Source organism: Urtica dioica, chromosome 4 (genome assembly GCF_054948205.1).
Source record: "Urtica dioica subsp. dioica isolate 48M chromosome 4, U.dioica_male_clone48M_v1_H2, whole genome shotgun sequence".
Taxonomy (NCBI): Eukaryota; Viridiplantae; Streptophyta; class Magnoliopsida; order Rosales; family Urticaceae; genus Urtica; species Urtica dioica.
Genome location: NC_142759.1, coordinates 1,105,262 through 1,124,585, shown reverse-complemented (window position 1 = coordinate 1,124,585; position 19,324 = coordinate 1,105,262). Strand labels below are relative to the sequence as shown.

Genomic DNA, 19,324 nt, shown 5'->3' with positions numbered 1-19,324 from the left:
AAACGAGTGAACACGACTTGTCAAAAAACTTGTACTATAAACATTGTCTCTATATTAAATAATGCACAGAACAGTGGTTTCTATTCTATTACGATAATTAAGAATGGGTTTTTGACCATTGTGTGCTACCATGCTATGCCACATTCCCAAGTTTGAAAGCAAAAAAAAAAAAAAAAAAAAAAAAAAAAAAAAAAAAAAAACTGTCTTGCAATACAATATAATATTAAATTGACGAAAGATTACTCGACCGAGGCTAAAGTTTAATTTTTCATTTTCAAACTGTCATGCAATTTTTTTATCATTTTATGGAAATATTGTTCTTCATTATACTGTTTTTGGCCTTCTTTTATTTTATTTTATTTTAAGAAAAAAAAACTAACTACTTGAAATTTTTTATTTTTTTATTTATTAAATATTCTTGGTAGTCTACTTTGTAACAAATTAGCCAATTTTCAGCTCATAGTTAAGAATATTACGTATTATTTTACTCTCTAGCAAATATCAAGTTTTATTATGTAAGCATTTTTGTTTTATTAATTTATAGTCTTCTATTTTAGCACAACTTGTTTGAACTTTAATTAAAAAAGGTCTATAGAAATCCCACTCTAACCCCAGATAAAATACATGCAATGAAACACTACTAACAAATATGTACACATATATGCTTTTTCATATACATTGTGTAGTTATTTACAAATTTCTAAGATCTGCATAAGTAGAAATATGGATGTCACAGCACTCGGCGTCCCAAGAGAAGTCCATTCTCATCCCTTGGATTATCTTCTGATCCCACTCCGACGACTTCTTTTCCTTTTACAACACACAATCGAATTTATTTAGCTTTACTTCTTATATCACAGTTTATAAAAAAGAAAACTCAACATAAAACTTTGAAGAAAGGCGTACGATTTCATCAAGAGCTTCGCTAAGGGACATATCTCTGAATGTAGAGCTTATAAACCGAGAGAATTTATTGGTCCCGTTGTCGTGATCGATCGACGAAAGGTCTTCACAAAAACATTGAGAGAACAATATAGTCAATTACTGTTTCCGATGTGTGTGTGTGTGTGAGAGAGAGAGAGAGAGAGAGAGAGAGATACCGGAATATGCTTTTACTGGAGTTAATTACCAGCGGAGCCGCTCCGTATCTCAATGCCTTGAGCTACATTATCAACACAAACGAAAAAAACAAATGAAATTGCAAGCTATTCAACGGTTTTAAAAATAAAAATGAATATATATAGACAAATAAGGTTCCTAGGAAAACATTTACAAAAGAGAATCAAGCTTAGTAAACGGGTTTTGTTTCGGGTCTTGGTATAAGTTATGAGAGTCTAACTCAACATGTTTCATAAAAATCTCTAGGCAAATATTTTATGCCACAAGACTCAGTATCACATGGTTCTGTTTCTACCTTATAATCACTAATGAGAGAGAGAGAGAGAGAGAGAGAGAGAGAGACTCACAGGAGCTTGAGAAACAGGGTCGTGATATGATTGGCACAAGATAATGTCTGATCCCGCAAAGATCAGATGAGAGAGCGCTTCGTTATGTTGGAGACAAAATTGTACATTATCATCCTGCGTGTATATTTTTTAGTCGAATGGAATTAATTCAGCTTGAAATACAAATCTGGATAAACAAACCCCATGAAAAGGTAATGAAAATAAAATGAGGTACATTTTGATGTTTCAATCAAGCTTGCTTTCATTACTAGGGGAAAAAAACTAGCCTGTCCAGCTTGTACCTGAAGCTCTTCTTGGAAAGATTGAAGCCGTCGGTTTGTTTTTAACAAATTCTCATTCCCTATGATGATAAACTGTAAGGGAAAAAACCACAAAATAATTGCTTTTACGTGTCACAACTCATTATACGAAAGCCCATATCTTTTTATGATCATCAGAAGAACAATCACGCCAATAATTAATATGCATCTGAAACTAATGTAATGTAAAATAAAGTACTTGACAGAAGTAAAAGAAAGCATCAACTAGTGCACTGAAGTACTAGAAAGTTCCCAATCAACAAGGTTTTTTTTTCTATAAAAAAATGTAACTCTTGATGCAAAAAAAAAAAAAAAGATGGGCAGTAGCAAAAGTGAGTTTAATTTTTCTCACAAGTTTGGATATTGATTTAAAATAAAAATTTAAGCCGCGATGCGAATCATTTTTCAACGTGGAAAATGTGTGTAACAACCTGGACACCTCTGATGATAGCACTCTGAATTTCAGCCTTGAGATTTTCCAGATCAACATCTGAAACATCGGAGAGAATACATCCGACCTAAGACAGAATCAATAATACACGTCGATGAGTAAAAAAATAAACAATAACTATAAACAAGAATATGCGTGGGGAACTCCAAAAAAAGAAATTTCAATATTGTAAAAATAACTGTTACAAGTCACATATATTATCTAAATGAAGTTCTCAAAAGCTTTATTTATAGCAACAAAAGACGAATTTAGAAGTGTTTCTTCTTATTCAGACTTTATTATAATCGCCAAAGATGTAACATGATGTATATGGTTTTCAATTTATCAAATAGTAAAACCGTTCTTAAAAAAAACAAAGGCTAAACAATAATAATAATAATAAACTATTCTTACAACTATATTAGAGGTGTTCTCAGATAATCCCGTGTAGTGTTGTAGTGTGATTTTGCAAGAGGCTTTCCCGGTTATGTCATCCGCAGTGTAATTTTCCGGAAGAGTGTTGTCTGTGGAAGGATCCCAAGTAGAGCTCTCAGATCCAAAAGGAGAAACAACAATTTTGTCCCTGAAACATTGGGTATATTTTAATATATACCTATCTATCTTCTGAAGAACAAAAAAAAGGCGTGATTCTGCAATAAAATGACATTTCCACGATTATATAGAAACTAAATATTTTGAGTAAAATAGTCCAACAACTATTGGTTTTGTTAACACTTTACTCATTTTTCCTAAAAAGAATCATTTTTTTTCCTATGAATAGTGTTTGGTCCTCCAACAGCAGTGTACAATACAAGTTTACCAATATATCTAAAGATTCTGAGAATAAATTCAAGGATTGGCCTTTGAATTATAAACTTACTTGTTAGCATTCAAAGTAGATTCCAAGCCATGACTAAGACTCTGAATAATCTTGCTTTTCGAATGCATTGACGACATTATTACCACCACTTTATTGGCATACACAATTCCACCCTGAAAACTTATAATACAACGCGGGAAAACTCAAGACATGACACGAGGCTAAAGAACTCTTGGCATGTAATAACGTTAAAAACAATTAAATAAAAACGTGAGAACCATTGTGGAAGGAAAAGAAATTGCTCGTCAATATAGAGATATATGTTTCAATCAACTGTGTTATCAAAGTTCTGCATACTGTGTTCTCTGATTGTTGCGATATTTTTATAACTAGCACGCAAATGGACGTATCGAACAAGTAATAGTGTTACGTAAGTAACGGATATCGATCCCACAGAGACTAGTTACTCTAGCGACGTTAAACAACCAAAAGCAAATTGATTTCACTATATTAAGATGAGAGGTGCAAAAATTAACTACAATAAAAATAACAAAGCAGCATCGGAAATTTAACACGAAACTTCAAATAAGAGAAAAATGGGGGTCACGACTTCACCGGAAAATTAAGACTCGGGGGTTTCGGGTTCCTACAACTTGACCTACTCTACTCATGCTAATCTCATTCTCCCTAAGCTATTACTAGCCTCTCTCGAGTGATCTAGCAACCTACGCAATTGACGTATTATATATCCTCTCGGTCTCTAATCCTATTAAAATAATCACGAGCAATAAACACGAGAATTCAAACGATTACATTAAGCTTAAGCCGTCTAGCAACCTAAGAACAAAACGAAGCATGAATTATGAGCATGAGTTTTCGCCCTCTCTCGAGTGATCGAAAACTCCTAAAAACAAACCTAAAGATGGCCAATCTAAAGAACGCATTAAGAGCACATCCACACAAGCATGAACAATTGAGCAAATCACAGCATAATTTCACCCTCACGAAACCCCCTAACCCAATTTAGTCCGGCTACATCGCAACCCCGCTAAAAATCTAGCCTCTAACGGAATCCATAGTTAACAACATAGTGATCAAAACAATAATCAACATAATCATCAATAAGAAAAACACTATGAGATTCATGACGGGAAGAATGAAACTTTCAATTAATTGAGAAATAAACGTAATGGAGAGTAAGGGAAAGAAAGAAAAACTATTAAAAACGGGAGTTCTCGGTTGCTTGTTCGTCGGATCGTCGACTCAACTTCGCTCCCAAACAAAAGTTCTCCAAAGAAAAGTGCAGCAAAAAAAAGTAAAAAACTAAAACCAAACCAAAATGAGTTAATTAGGTTACAAGAGGCGTTTTTAGCCCTGAGTGTGTGTTTTTCGGAGTGATCTGAGCCTTCCAATTCGATCCAAGGGTCAAAAATCTTCAAAAATCGCTAATTTCCTATTCCAGTATTCCAAAGGCGCGCGGCGCGCGGACTCAGCTCCAGGTTATGCGCGCTCCGCGCATAAGACTCTGTGCGATTTCGTGATTTGTGTTCCCGTATGCGCGGCGCGCGACTAGAGGCACGCGGCGCGCGGTCTCGGATCCTGTCTTCCCGCGGCGCGCGGTGGAGGGCGCGCGGCGTGCGTAGTCGCCAAGTTTCTTGCCCATCTCAATTTTGACTCCATTTTGACCATTTTTACTCCGAATCTCATCATCTTTCCACGAAATTGATTGTAGATGCTCTAATGCTCCTCTGAACCTGAAATTACTCAAAAACCTACTAAAAACCATTAAAATACTTGAGGACTCGTCGGTTTTCGGTTCGGGAAATAGGAGTTTTACGCGTGATAAACGCACCTATCAAATCCCCCCAAACTTAAACCGTTACTTGTCCTCAAGTAACAAAAGAAACAAAAAGATACCTAAAATTACGCAAAAGAAGTTAACCCGACTAAAATTGGTAAATTTCAATGCCTTGACTACACTGATCGACTCATGCTTGCCTCAACTTCTAACCTCTAGACTTACATTGACATAGACATCTGTGGTTTTAAACTCCAAGTCAACTCCTAGACTTACATTGTCGCGATTTTGGCATCAACAGCGTGGCGGTCCAAACAGACTGCGAATCCCTAGCGAAACTCCTCCGTCACAACAACTCTCCGGCAAACGAACTCGGTCTCGTCCTCGACGACATCCGGCTCCTATCACATGATTTATCTTTTTTTAGTATCTCTCACACCCCACGAGAGTGTAATCAAATTGCTCACAATCTGGCTAAAATGGCCCTTCATTATGACTCTTATGTCTACTGGTCTTACAGTGTTCCTCCCGACATGTGGGAAATCACACTTGCAAACATGCCTTAATCTAAGTCCAAGTGACAGCTTTTCTCAAAAAAAAAAAAAAAAAAAAAACTCCAAGTCAACTACCAAGTTTAAAAGAATCCTTACGAATACGTGTTAGCCCTCACCGTTTGCAATGTTGTTTTATCTCAAGTAACTTTTGCTTCCCAAGTCTCGTGACCCTCCCAATCCTAAGATGCAATCACAAGAATCGTTTTATTTGTCTTGACAAAATCTTCGATTCGACACACCATACGCCTTCTCTTCCCCCTTGATCTCCACTAATGCACACACGTCCTTCCTGGCTTGTCAATAGGTCTTAGCGGCTTGTAATGTTCAGGCTTAGGTTCGGGTGGGAAAACGGATTTTTAGTGGTTTTGACATTACCCTTAGCGACTCCATCCTCACCAAAACTTCCCCCTTTGTCTTCACTCACTCACTTTTCTCAATGTTCTTGGCTTTGAAAATGCCTATCGAGAACATCTTACCTCTTTAGCCTTTCTTCCCCAAATCCCCCAAACTTTGACTCGACCCCGACCACACTCTTCAAAATAACATAGACCACCACGCCATAACTACAAATAACTCACATAGGCACGTTGTTTTATTTTTTATTTTTATTTTTTTTTCCAAAATATAACCAAATAAATCACCGGCGTGGTGTCTAAAAAGGCAACCTAACAAACACAAAGAGTGGGGTTAGAGCATATATCACACAAGGGTCAACAAAATTCACTCAAAGATATCACTCAGGAGTCGCTAAAGTTAATGTGGGTTCTTTGTGGGATTTCGAACTTATTGGCTCGGCTTTTTCTGACTAAGTATCAAGAGAGGATAAAATGTTCGGCTTTTTGTGAGTGGGTTCTACTTGATACCTGTTTCCGGGTCGGCTTTTTGGCTCGAAGGGTTATTCCTAATGCCTATATCACTCTCACCAGATCAGTATGCGCTCAATTTCGCCTCGACTAGGGGTCCGAAAAGGTTCTTAGTGTGTTCGGTGGTCACTTCTTAGGACTAGTTAGGCGACTACTCAAGTTCAGCTAAGCATTGAGACAAACATTATTCGGGTTTAGACCATACACAGACTCAGTCAGATTCTTTCTTACTTGGTAATTCACAGATCTTTTCTAATGCCTAAAGCTCAAGACTATCCATATCATCGGCAAACATTTAACGAGTCAATCAAAGCAGTCAAAACACCAATTTCTATCAATTATCCTAAAAAACATGAAAACCAAAAATTTAACTACTAGTATACAGAGAAAAACACCCCCGCAAGACAAACAAACCCCCCCCCCCCCCCCCCCCAAACTCAAAACCTACATTGTCCTCAATGTATCGATGCAAAAACAGGGGTGGAGGAACGTACCTTTGTGGGGGTGGTCGAGCGCCCCTACTCGTCGCGGCCATGGTCATCGTCCTCGTCGGGATCGCGGGGGGCGTAGATGTTGGGCTCCCACGGAGGATATGTCGGGTATGGTGCCATGAGGTGCTGTGGGTATGCCGGGTAGATCGGGGCGTCATGATGTGTTCCGGCTTGAGAGACGGAGAAGCTTTGCTGCGATGTCCACGTGTTGTAGACGTTTTGGTGGAACTCGTCTCTGTCGCGTTGTCGTTGACCGAAGTCGGTGAGGAAGCTCCCAATGGCGTTATAGCACTGGCCCAGTGAGTCGATGCTCTGGTCGATTCGACCCAAGTGGTGGTCGAACCGATTCATCATGGCCAATACTTCGTTGTAGCCGGTGGCGGGCGCTTCATTTGTCGCGACCGGGGGTGGAACTTCGTCGGGGGCATCCAAGAAAAGGGCATCGGGGTTGCCTTGGTACTGCTCGGGAATGTCGATGAACCCGCGCCCGTCCGGATGTGCAGCTCCGTGCTTCCACTGCTTTAGGCTCATGATCTTCCGGTCGTCGATTGGGTCCCCCAATTTTTCTCGCGTCTCGGAGGCCGGAATTCGCAGTCCCTCGTTGAGGTAGAGCTGTGTGATGAGCCCCCCATTGCCGAGCGTGACATCGGTGTCGCGATTTGCGCAGAACACAAATCTCTCTTTCAAGATTTTTCCGATGTTGACGCCTTTCCCGGTGACGATGCACACCAATAGAGCCAGGCGTTGAAGGTCCACTGTGTGCTCCCGCAGATTAGGAAGGATCGTGGCGCAGATGAAGTGCTGCCACGCCTTTGTGTAACGGTTTAGGCTCGATATCGGGAGGTGGCTCAGGACTACCTGGCCATGCACCACTTTCGTCTTGTAGGTGGCTCCGGGATGGGCGAGGATGCGAATCCACTCCTCCCATTATGGATACAAGCACAGGTCGGCATAGTCGTCATTCTCGGGTTCTGGGATCCCAAGATAATCGTTGAGCGCCGGTGCGGAGATGTTGACCACCACATTACGCACCTTGACAAAGTTTCCCTCCGTGACGGAGAGATTGGCGTAGAACTCGCGCACCAACTTCGGTGATGCCGGCGTCTCTATATTGCACAGTTTCTCCCAGTGGAGTCCCCGGATTTGTGCCAACATATTCCCGCACAGTTGATTGGGTGCAAGCACCCGCTCAGCGATGAGTCCCTTCTTCGATATGGCGTCCCAAACCTCGCCGGCACCCTCCAATAGTGTCGATGGCCGAGGCAACGCCGCCCCCGACCGACGGACACGTTTGGGGTTGACTCTTGATGTCGAAGCTCGTTGCATCTGCAAAACACGACGGAAAATGAGTCGAAGAAATTATGAGGAATGCCTATTACCCATTTTTACCCCCAAACATATTCACAACTCATCCCCGTACGTATTGACCCGTAATCGTACGTAAATTTTTCACTTTTTCACTTGAACGTTCGTTCGGGTATTTCATCGAACACCTAGAGTGCATGCCAATTTTACGATAAAAACGTGAGTCATGAAGAGTATCTTAACCATTCCTATAGCCACATTCTCAAATTTACTCTCTAATAACACGAAATCATCAACCTAACACAGAAAAAAAATCGAGATAGAGATTCATACCTTGAAGTGTAGGGGATTGAGAGGATGTAGAGATGAAGAACACCCAAAAAATAAATTCAACACACACGAATTGATGAAGAGAAATCAAATGTAGGACGAGTGATGATAAAATTTTGTGTTTATATGATTGTGGGGGTCGAAATTTGATGAGAATGGGGTTAGGGTTCGAGAGGAATTGGGGTTGAGAGAATTTTTTTAAAAAAAACTGCCAAAAAGCCTTTAATAAATTCACTTACGCGGGTCCGCGCGCCGCGCGGACCTGGGTCTTGACATACGCGTGGAGCGCGCATATTACTCTGTGACTTTGGGCGAAAAAAATTTCGTTTCGCGCGCCGCGCGTACTGGATCCCGCGGCGCGCGCCTGCATGTCCTCCTCGCGCCGCGTATGTGATTCCTCGCGCCGCGCAGATGGAGATTCGGCTTACGCGCGGAGCGCGCATATGACTCTGTGAGTGGGAAAAGCCGAAAGTTCCGTCCGCGCGCCGCGCAGTGTATATCCCGCGGCGCGCGTTGTGCGATTTTTTTTTTACTGGAAAACTAACACACAAATAAAAATTAAAAAAAAACTGGGTTCGATCAAATAAGTAAAAAAAAAAAATATATGAAAATGCGACGAAAGAAAGTCGGGTTGCCTCCCGATTAGCGCTTTAGTTAACGTCAATAGCTTGACGGGGTACCGTGTTTTGTTTTCTTCATGGAATTGCGGTGATGTGAGTGACCGCCTTTTCGCTTTCGAATACGCCTCCAAAATAGGGCTTAACCCTCTGTCCATTAACCTTGAATTTTTCGCCTCTTTGGTTCTTCAATTCAACACAACCATGAGGGTAGACTTGATCGATCTCGAATGGCCCGGACCACCTCGACTTCAACTTTCCGGGAAAGAGCTTCAGTCGTGAGTTGTAGAGGAGGACTCGTTGGCCCGGAATGAGCTATTTCCGAATTATGTGCTTGTCGTGCCAAGCTTTCGTTTTTTCCTTGTATATTTTGGCATTCTCGTAGGCGTCGCGTCTGAGCTCGTCAAGGGCGTTGAGTTGGAGAAGTCGTTGTTGCCCCGAAGCTTTATAGTCAAAATTGAGCCTCTTCATTGCCCACAGTGCCTTGTGTTCGAGCTCGACCGGCAAATGACACGCTTTCCCATAGACTAGGTGATAAGGAGACATACCAATGGGCGTTTTGAATGCCGTGCGATAAGCCCAAAGTGCGTCATCGAGCTTACTTGCCCAGTCTTTCAACGAGGTGCTCACCGTCTTCTCCAAAATTTGCTTGATTTCTCGGTTGGAGACTTCCGCTTGACCATTAGCTTGAGGATGATAGGCCAAAGCTCTTCGGTGAGTGACGCTATATTTGGTGAGGAGGGCGTCGAATTGCCTGTTACAGAAGTGAGAGCCTCCATCGCTAATAATGGCTCGGGGAGTATCGTACCTCGTGAAGATACTCTTCAGGAACTTGAGAACCACCTTTCCGTCGCTCGTTGGTGTGGCTTTGGCTTCGAGCCATTTTGAGACATAATCCACCGCTAGGAGAATGTATTTATTGTTGTAGGAAGACGGGAACGGGCCCATGAAATCGATCCCCCAAACATCGAACGGTTCTATTTCCAAAATGTTAGTGAGTGGCATCTCATTTCGGTTAGAAATATTACCCGTTCGTTGGCACCGGTCGCAGGCAATAATGAAGTCTCGGCTGTCTTTGAAGAGCGTTGGCCAATAGAAGCCGCTTTGGAGGACTTTCGCTGCCGTGCGGTTTGGACCGAAGTGACCTCCGCATTCGAGGCCATGGCAATGTCGCAGAACCGACTCCATCTCATCCTCAGGGACACACCTCCTCACAATCAGGTCTGCACACTGCCGATAGAGAATCGGCTCCTCCCAGTAATACCTCCGGACCTCCGAAAGAAATTTCCGCTTCTGGTACGTCTCGAGGTCGGTAGGCACCACCTTGCCTACGAGGTAATTCACGATGTCGGCATACCATGGGAGGACGACTTGATGGACGGCCAAAAGATTTTCGTCGGGGAAGTCATCGTTGATGAGTGCCGTCTTGTCTGGAACGTGCTCGAGAGTCTCCAATCTCGATAAGTGATCAGCTACGAGGTTCTCTGTGCCCTTCTTGTCTTTGACCTCGATGTCGAACTCTTGGAGGAGAAGGACCCAGCGGATTAGGCGGGGTTTGGCGTCCTTCTTCTCCATGAGGTATCTAATGGCCGCGTGGTCGGTGTAGACAATCACCTTGTTGCCGATGATGTAGGGTCTGAACTTGTCGAATGCGAACACCATCGCCAGAAGCTCCTTCTCCGTCGTCGTGTAGTTCACTTGGGCATCGTTAAGAGTCCGGCTCGCATAGTAAATCGCGTGGAAAGCCTTGTCTTTACGCTGCCCAAGGACTGCACCCACCGCATGGTCGCTGGCGTCGCTCATGATCTCGAACGGGAGACTCCAGTCTGGGGCGCTGATGATCGGGGCGGTGCTGAGTCTCTGCTTGAGGGAGTTGAAGGCCTCTAAGCACTCGGTGGAGAATGAGAACTTGGTGTCTTTCTCGAGTAATCCGCATAATGTCTTCGTTATTTTGGAGAAGTCTTTGATGAAGCGCCTATAGAAGCCGGCATGCCCCAGAAAACTCCTCACTCTCTTGACCGAAGTTGGCGGTGGTAGCTTCTCGATTGTGGAAATTTTCGCCCGGTCCACCTCTAGCCCATCCTTCGAGACTCTGTGGCCTAGCACGATGCCTTCTTGTACCATGAAATGGCACTTCTCCCAGTTAAGCACGAGGTTAGTTTCTTCACACCTATTAAGCACCTGAGACAAATTCTCCAAACATTGATCAAATGTAGGGCCAAATACAGAAAAATCGTCCATAAAAACCTCAATTGTTTTCTCCACCATGTCGGAGAAGATGGCCATCATGCATCTTTGGAACGTGGCTGGTGCGTTACATAGCCCAAACGGCATTCGCTTGAAGGCGAAAGTGCCATAAGGGCATGTAAAGGTGGTCTTCTCCTGATCCTCTGGTGCGATCGTGATCTGGTTATAACCTGAATAACCATCAAGAAAACAATAATACCTGTGCCCTGCGAGACGGTCGAGCATCTGATCGATGAAAGGAAGTGGGAAGTGGTCTTTGCGCGTGGCGTTGTTGAGCTTGCGGTAGTCCATGCAGATTCTGTACCCGGTCACCGTCCAAGTGGAAATGAGCTCGTTGTTGTCGTTTCTCACCACCGTCATTCCGCCTTTCTTCGGAACGCATTGCACCGGACTTACCCATGCGCTGTCGGAGATCGGGTAAATGATCCCGACATCGAGCCACTTCAGGATCTCTTTCCTGACGACCTCCTTCATCGCCGGATTGAGGCGTCTTTGGTGCTCCACCGAGGGACGATGCCCGTCCTCCAAGAGTATGCGATGAACGCAATAGGAGGGGCTGATCCCTTTGATGTCCGAGAGTGTCCACCCGATCGCTCCCTTGTGCTTGCGTAGCGCCACGGGCAGCCTTTCTTCTTCTCCCTTGGTGAGGTGATTCGAGATGATCACCGGAAGGGTTGAGCCTGCGCCTAAGTATGCGTAACGGAGATGTGCCGGTAATTCTTTTAACTCGAGTTTTGGGGGCTGTTGAATGGACGGAGGCACTCGAGGTTGGCTCTCCCCCAAATTCGCGATCGAGTTGCGTCGGTATGGCATGGCTGCGTTCATGTACTCCACGTGCTCTAAAGCTTCACATTCATCAAACTCGTTAGTGAAATCAATAGAGTTTAGCAAACTTACCTCGAGAGGGTCCTCGAATCGGTGAGAGAAGTCGGTGATGATGGAATTACAAACGTCGATCCGGAAGACATCGTCGCTAGCCCTCGGGTATTTTATGGCGTTGAACACGTTGAACACCACCTCTTCGTCTTGCACCCTCAATTTTAGCTCTCCTTTCTGAACGTCGATGAGAGCTCCTCCTGTGGCGAGGAATGGCCGCCCTAGGATGATTGGGACGTCGCGGTCTTCCTCCATGTCGAGCACCACGAAATCGGCGGGGAAGATGAACTTGTCGACTTTGACCAATAGATCCTCGATCACTCCCCGCGGGTATACGATGGACCTGTCCGCCATCTGGAGCGTGATTCGGGTCGGTGTTACCTCTCCGATGCCGAGCTTCTTGAATATAGAGTACGGCATCAGGTTGATGCTCGCTCCCAAGTCGCATAGTGCTCGCTCAAAGAAGGTGTTCCCGATAGCACACGGGACGATGAAACTCTCTGGATCCTTCATTTTCACCGGCAACTTCCTCTGAATGATGGCGGAGCACTCTTCGGTGAGGGTGATCGTGCTGCAGTCCTTTATTTTCCTCTTTTTCGAGAGGATGTCCTTCAGGAACTTGGCGTACGTCGGCATCTACTCAAGAGCGTCAGCAAACGAGATATTTATCTGAAGCTGCTTGAATACCTCGAGGAACTTGCTGAATTGGTGGTCGAGTTTCCCTTCTTTCTGCCTCTGAGGAAACGGCAACTTTGGCGTGCTTGTTGGAGCTGGAGCGCTCGCCGGCGGTGGCGTGGCTTGGGGCATCGAAACGAGGGACTTTTCTTTCTCCACATTCTCCTTCTTCTTGCCGGAGTTGTCAATCACTTGTCCGCTTCTGAGTGTGATGGCATTGACCTGTGACATGGGGTTGATGTCGGTGTTGCTCGGAAGCGTTCCCTGAGGTCGTGAGTTCACCGCGGTCGACAGTTGCCCCATTTGCGTCTCAAGATTTCGGATCTGCGCCGATTGGTTCGAGAGAGACGTCTTCGTTTCGTGCATAAACTCGGTGGTGGAGTTTATGAAGGCGGTCGTTGACGTGGCAAAGTTGGCGATGAGCTCCTCTAGGTTGGTCTCGCCCTTGTACGCCCGAAATGGAGGAGGCTGGTATGGCGGTGGTCGGGGCTGATTCTGTGGCGGACGAGGCTGGGCTTGAGGCGCGGGTTGCATAGGTATGTTGTTTTGGGGACCTCTCCATCCCTCATTCTGGTAGTTGTTCCTTGGGCCTTAATTGTAGTTGTTCTGGGGCGGCCTGTTGTTGATGAAGTTGGCCTGTTGGCCGTTGTCCCCATAAGCGCACTCGTCACTATTGTGTTGCCCATTGCACCAGAAACAGACTTCAGGGGTGTGCACGGCTTGAACGGAGGCCTTCTGTCCCTGGACTGACTTTGTAAGATCCGCCACCTGTGCTGCCAGTCCCTTCATCAGCTCCATCTCGGGAGTGACTGGCATATTCTTCAAGATGCACCGCTCGGACGGGCATTGATCGTTGTTGTAGGCCAGCTCCTCGAGAATGCTGTGAGCTTCCTCCTCTGTCTTCTGAAAGAACGACCCTCCAGCGGCCGTGTTGACTAGGGTGCGAGACGATGGTGAGAGACCGTCATAGAAAATCTGCACCATCATCCACCCTTGGATGCCATGATTGGGACACCTCCTCTCTAACTCCTTGAAGCCCCCCAATGCTTCAAACAATGACTCCCCTTCGTATTGGGCAAACGAATGGATCTCGTTGCGTCTCTTGTGCATCTTCTCGAACGGGAAAAACTTTGAGATGAATTTGACGCGCAGGTCGGCCCACGAGGTGATGGAACCCGGTGGGAGGGAGTTTAGCCACATCTTGGCTTGGTCCCGTAGTGAAAACGGGAAGAGGCGGAGGCGGATGGCTTCGTCGAACACGTTGTGGAGCTTGAACGTGTTTGCGATCTCGACGAAGTTAGTCAGATGGTCTTGCGGGTCTTCGGCCGGTGATCCAAAGAATTGATTCGCTTGGACCATGTGTATTATGCCGGTCTTGATCTCGAAATTCTGGTTACCCGCAAGAGCCGGGAGAGCGATTGCCGATTGCGCGGCGTCGGCCGGTGGTAACCCATATTGGAATAGGGTCTTAGGCTCTTCGTTCGCCACGTTGTTCGCTCTATCTCCCATTGCTCGTTCCTTTGTTTGCTTTCTGTTCGTCTTGCAAAACTTTTCGATTTCAAGATTTAGTGGAACGAGGTTTGATGTTCCCTCACTCCGCATCCACCTTCAAAACAGAGAAAATGACACGCAAAGTTAGGAAATGCGTAACGAAATCAAATGGCAAAGAAGATTGTTTTTCGACGCTATTGTAAAAAGTCCCCGGCAACGGCGCCAAAAACTTGTTGCGATATTTTTATAACTAGCACGCAAGTGGGCGTATCGAACAAGTAATAGTGTTACGTAAGTAACGGATATCGATCCCACAGAGACTAGTTACTCTAGCGACGTTAAACAACCTAAAGCAAATTGATTTCACTATATTAAGATGGGAGGTGCAAAAATTAACTACAATAAAAATAACAAAGCAGCAACGGAAATTTAACACGAAACTTCAAATAAGAGAAAAATGGAGGTCACGACTTCACCGGAAAATTAAGACTCGGGGGTTTCGGGTTCCTACAACTTGACCTACTCTACTCATGCTAATCTCATTCTCCCTAAGCTATTACTAGCCTCTCTCGAGTGATCTAGCAACCTACGCAATTGACGTATTATATATCCTCTCGGCCTCTAATCCTATTAAAACAATCACGAGCAATAAACACGAGAATTCAAACGATTACATTAAGCTTAAGCCGTCTAGCAACCTAAGAACAAAACGAAGCATGGATTATGAGCATGAGTTTTCACCCTCTCTCGAGTGATCGAAAACTCCTAAAAACAATCCTAAAGATGGTCAATCTAAAGAACGCATTAAGAACACATCCACACAAGCATGAATAATCGAGCAAATCACAACATAATTTCACCCTCACGAAACCCCCTAACCCAATTTAGTCCGGCTACATCGCAACCCCGCTAAAAATCTAGCCTCTAACGGAATCCATAGTTAACAACATAGTGATCAAAACAATAATCAACATAATCATCAATAAGAAAAACACTATGAGATTCATGACGGGAAGAATGAAACTTTCAATTAATTGAGAAATAAACGTAATGGAGAGTAAGGGAAAGAAAGAAAAACTATTAAAAACGGGAGTTCTCGGTTGCTTGTTCGTCGGATCGTCGACTCAACTTCGCTCCCAAACAAAAGTTCTCCAAAGAAAAGTGCAGCAAAAAAAAGTAAAAAACTAAAACCAAACCAAAATGAGTTAATTAGGTTACAAGAGGCGTTTTTAGCCCTGAGTGTGTGTTTTTCGGAGTGATCTGAGCCTTCCAATTCGATCCAAGGGTCAAAAATCTTCAAAAATCTTCAAAAATCGCTAATTTCCTATTCCAGTATTCCAAAGGCGCGCGGCGCGCGGACTCAGCTCCAGGTTATGCGCGCTCCGCGCATAAGACTCTGTGCGATTTCGTGATTTGTGTTCCCGTATGCGCGGCGCGCGACTAGAGGCACGCGGCGCGCGGTCTCGGATCCTGTCTTCCCGCGGCGCGCGGTGGAGGGCGCGCGGCGCGCGTAGTCGCCAAGTTTCTTGCCCATCTCAATTTTGACTCCATTTTGACCATTTTTACTCCGAATCTCATCATCTTTCCACGAAATTGATTGTAGATGCTCTAATGCTCCTCTGAACCTGAAATTACTCAAAAACCTACTAAAAACCATTAAAATACTTGAGGACTCGTCGGTTTTCGGTTCGGGAAATAGGAGTTTTACGCGTGATAAACGCACCTATCACTGATACAGTTTTGACCCAAGATAGAAATGGTGCATGAATTGGACTTTTTCTGATGAAACTTGCAGGCCAAACTATATATTTCGGCCTTATAAATAAGAGAGCTAGCAAGGTGACTATAATCAAAGATTTTATATTAAAAAGATAATAATAACTAAAAAGAAAGTGATATTTTTTACCTTTAAAAGGTTGACGAGATGAGTTTTATCGCTGTCTTGCAAACGATCGGCTCGGTGAAGACTGCGAGGATCAAGTCCGCATAATGCTATTTTTTCTGGTTTCTCTACACACTATAAGTATGAAAATTGGTCAAAGGGGATGCCGAGAGTACATGAAGCGGGACATGAAATGAAACAGCTCTTGCCTGTAGATTTAAGTCCTGGCATGTGAACAATATTTTTGTACCTTCTAGTCCCTGTAATAAATAAACAAAAAAAAAATACTAATTAAGGAACGAACAATCATGGGAGAAAAATTACACTTCTAAAAGGATCATTTGTTGGAATTGAAGATCGCATATGGAACAGAAGTAAAACTGAGAGAGCTTCTCTAATAAAATAGCTTTACGTCAAAATCTGACATATAAAAAAAACATTTAAAAATAAATAGCCTTTACATGAACTTAAATTTCCATATAGGATTATTAACTGAAAGATGATCTAGAGAATAGTTGCTCATTCTCACTTAAGGTCTTTATTGGCATTTCCATGTGAACTAGTCAAGTAATTGTATAACCCGATCACATTCCCAGACCGTAACTTTTTAACTAAAGAGAGCAACGGATCTAATAAACCTCTTCATGGATTCATCGTCCAATCTAATAATCTACCGCTCTTCACTCTTTTACACATCTAACATTTCAATTGCTCACAAGCTTAATCATAACATTTTTAAAGCTGATATCTAAAGTTACAAGTACTAAAAAAACTGATATCCAAGTCGTTAGTTCTTCATTTGTGTTAATAAAGGTAAACCTGCTTTTCAAAGACATCCCAGAAGAGTGGTCCAGCGATAGCGGTCTCCCAATTGTGGATGTGTAATACATCGGGCCGTTTTCCGGATTTCAATATGTAATCCAAAGAAGCACGCGAAAAATAGGAAAATCTGAGAATCATAAAAGGCGAATTTAACAATAAAAAGTTAAAATGTTGGTATGATTGAGATCATCGACGTGAAAAATATCAACGACTTAGGGGAACTAAGCATAAACCCGAATTAGTTTTATTTCTAACCGTTCGAAGTCGTCCGAGTAACCGTATATCAGCTCACGGTTGAAGAAGGAAGAGTAAAGCCGTGGTTCAATTAAAGTAACTCCTATACCACTAACAACACTGCAAAAAACAAAACAAATAAAAATAAAAAGTAAATATTTTGTTGGTGTTTAATACATAGTTTCTTACAATGTCCCATGAGAAGAAAAAAAAAATGAGCTCTACTAACCCATTCCAAATTCTGTTCTCATGTAATTGGCCGTTAAAGTATGAACAAGAATCCGCATCGATTTCACGTAGCCCTTGAACTGCTTCTAGGTCCAGGCTCTCATACCTATGTCCAGTGCAAAGTTGTCATTGGGAATAAATTTTTAAAAACATCTCACAAAAATAAAAAAATTAGCCAAATAAGCCACCAAAAGTCTAAGAACTGCTAAATAGCCAACCTTTTGTAAATTTGGATATCTAGTGCACCAAAGACACTTAAAGAACAAGATTAAAAAATAAAAAGTATGTTGATTACTTGGGTAATATAACCTCCACGAGATGACCCTTTCTCTGCAAGGCTCGCGATAATCCCGTCACATAAGATCCCAAACATCCAACAGAAACCAATGGTTCCATTTCAGTGCATATGTGGACAACATGGAATGCATTTCTGGGTCGAGAATAAAAATAAAAATTATTAATAGAACCGGGGAAGGAAAGCATGAAAAGTGATATTCTAGCGTACGATTCATCAAGGCAATAATATTAGTTCATTAATTTATAAAATTCCATCCATGAAATAAGATACTTTCTAAAATCATTTGATGCCAAAGAGAATCTTTCATGATCAAAAGCATGTGACACTCCGGGTCCGAAATCCAATTAAACATCTAGAAAAAAAAAATAATGTGTGTACCTTTTGCTTCTGTCCAAGAACCGACGGAGTGCTTCTAGAAACTCGACATCATTCCCTTCACGAACGCCGGAAAAAACATCGTGTAGACCAACTCTACAATCCACTTATAACTTACCAGTCAAAAATAATAATGACCCAAAAAAACAAAACAAATCTGAGATATAAAATCCTAAATGTGTCAAAACTAAGATTAGAGTCTTCTTCTAATGTCTCCTCTGTTTTTTCATCTTGGCCAAGCGTTCCCTTTTCTCTTCTTCTTGAATCAGACGAAGTTGCTCCTCGTCCTCTGCTCTTCTGGCTCTCTCACTGCATTCACACACCACTTCATCATCCAAATTCATTTCAATACCACCAAGTTTTGCAACAACAACAAAAAGTACGGTTTTTATATAAGCTAAAATAAGACCATCAACTATTAAAGTGGTTATTTTGATCCTAAGCTAATTTTATTTTGGCAAAATTCTAGTATTTTTAGTGGAAAGAAGGGAAGCCATGGTCAGTTTTGTATCGTAATAATAATAAGATAGTAAATAATAGACAAACAAAACTTGTCGATAATTATTTTTTATTTTATTTAAATGGCTAAATGCAACAAAATCAATAGTTCAAGGATTATTTTTCGAATATAATTAGATAAGGGGACTAAAAATGCCCACTCGCATAATGGTTCAGTTGCTAATTATCCTAAAAAGTCGAGAAAATAATGGAATTTTAGGATTTAGAAAGAAAGGAATCACCTTCTCTTTTCCTCTCTCATGATGTCGTGAAAGTTGGCCTCCATGTCACTAAGATCATCATCGCGGTTGGCAAACTTATTGGGGTTGTACCTGAAAAGTTGTCCAAATCATTATTCACAGCTCGAGATCGATCTTAACAATCAACGACCGACCACAGTAGTGAAGAACTCGAAGTTTTACCGGAACATCTGTCTGATCATACTAATGGCATTTTCGCCCTCGTCTTTGCCGTCAGAAGGGATCATTTTGGGCTTATTCGATCCCTGATATTCCCTGCGCTGCTCCAAATGCTGTCTCGAGGCCGAAGGTGGTGGTTGCCGCGAGTCCAAAGAATGTTGCGACTTTGAAGAAGGACGAGACTGAGAAGGAAGTTTCAGTCTCGAAGGAGGCTGCGATTTCGAAGTTGGTGGTGGTTGAGGCCTCTTATTGGGGACGGAGCTCCTTGAAACTGACGACGAAGAAGAAGCCTTTGAGGGAAGACCT

The 19,324-nt window shown here is 43.0% G+C and overlaps 1 protein-coding gene and 1 long non-coding RNA gene across 3 annotated transcripts; both read right to left on the bottom strand.

The window, feature by feature from the left end:
- Positions 1-592: 592 nt before the first annotated feature.
- LOC149399044 (putative starch synthase 4, chloroplastic/amyloplastic) lies at positions 593-18,175 on the bottom strand (the record flags this gene model as incomplete). The annotated part of the gene is made up of 15 exons (XM_089612625.1): positions 593-810; positions 907-997; positions 1,095-1,162; positions 1,467-1,580; positions 1,748-1,819; positions 2,197-2,283; positions 2,610-2,778; positions 3,076-3,188; positions 16,169-16,279; positions 16,354-16,404; positions 16,964-17,093; positions 17,222-17,320; positions 17,430-17,534; positions 17,724-17,858; positions 18,105-18,175. Coding segments are annotated over 15 exons (1,536 nt in total), but the record flags the coding sequence as incomplete, so codon positions are not given.
- Positions 18,176-18,221: 46 nt separating this feature from the next.
- On the bottom strand, positions 18,222-19,077 carry LOC149399043 (uncharacterized). 2 transcript variants are annotated; one of them, XR_016296367.1, is made up of 3 exons: positions 19,022-19,077; positions 18,842-18,931; positions 18,222-18,410 (listed from the first exon to the last, which is right to left on the bottom strand). It is a non-coding gene; the product is annotated as an uncharacterized LOC149399043 (long non-coding RNA). The 2 variants fall into 2 exon arrangements; XR_016296368.1 differs by having other exon boundaries at positions 18,404-18,426.
- Between the last annotated feature and the right edge of the window lie 247 nt (positions 19,078-19,324).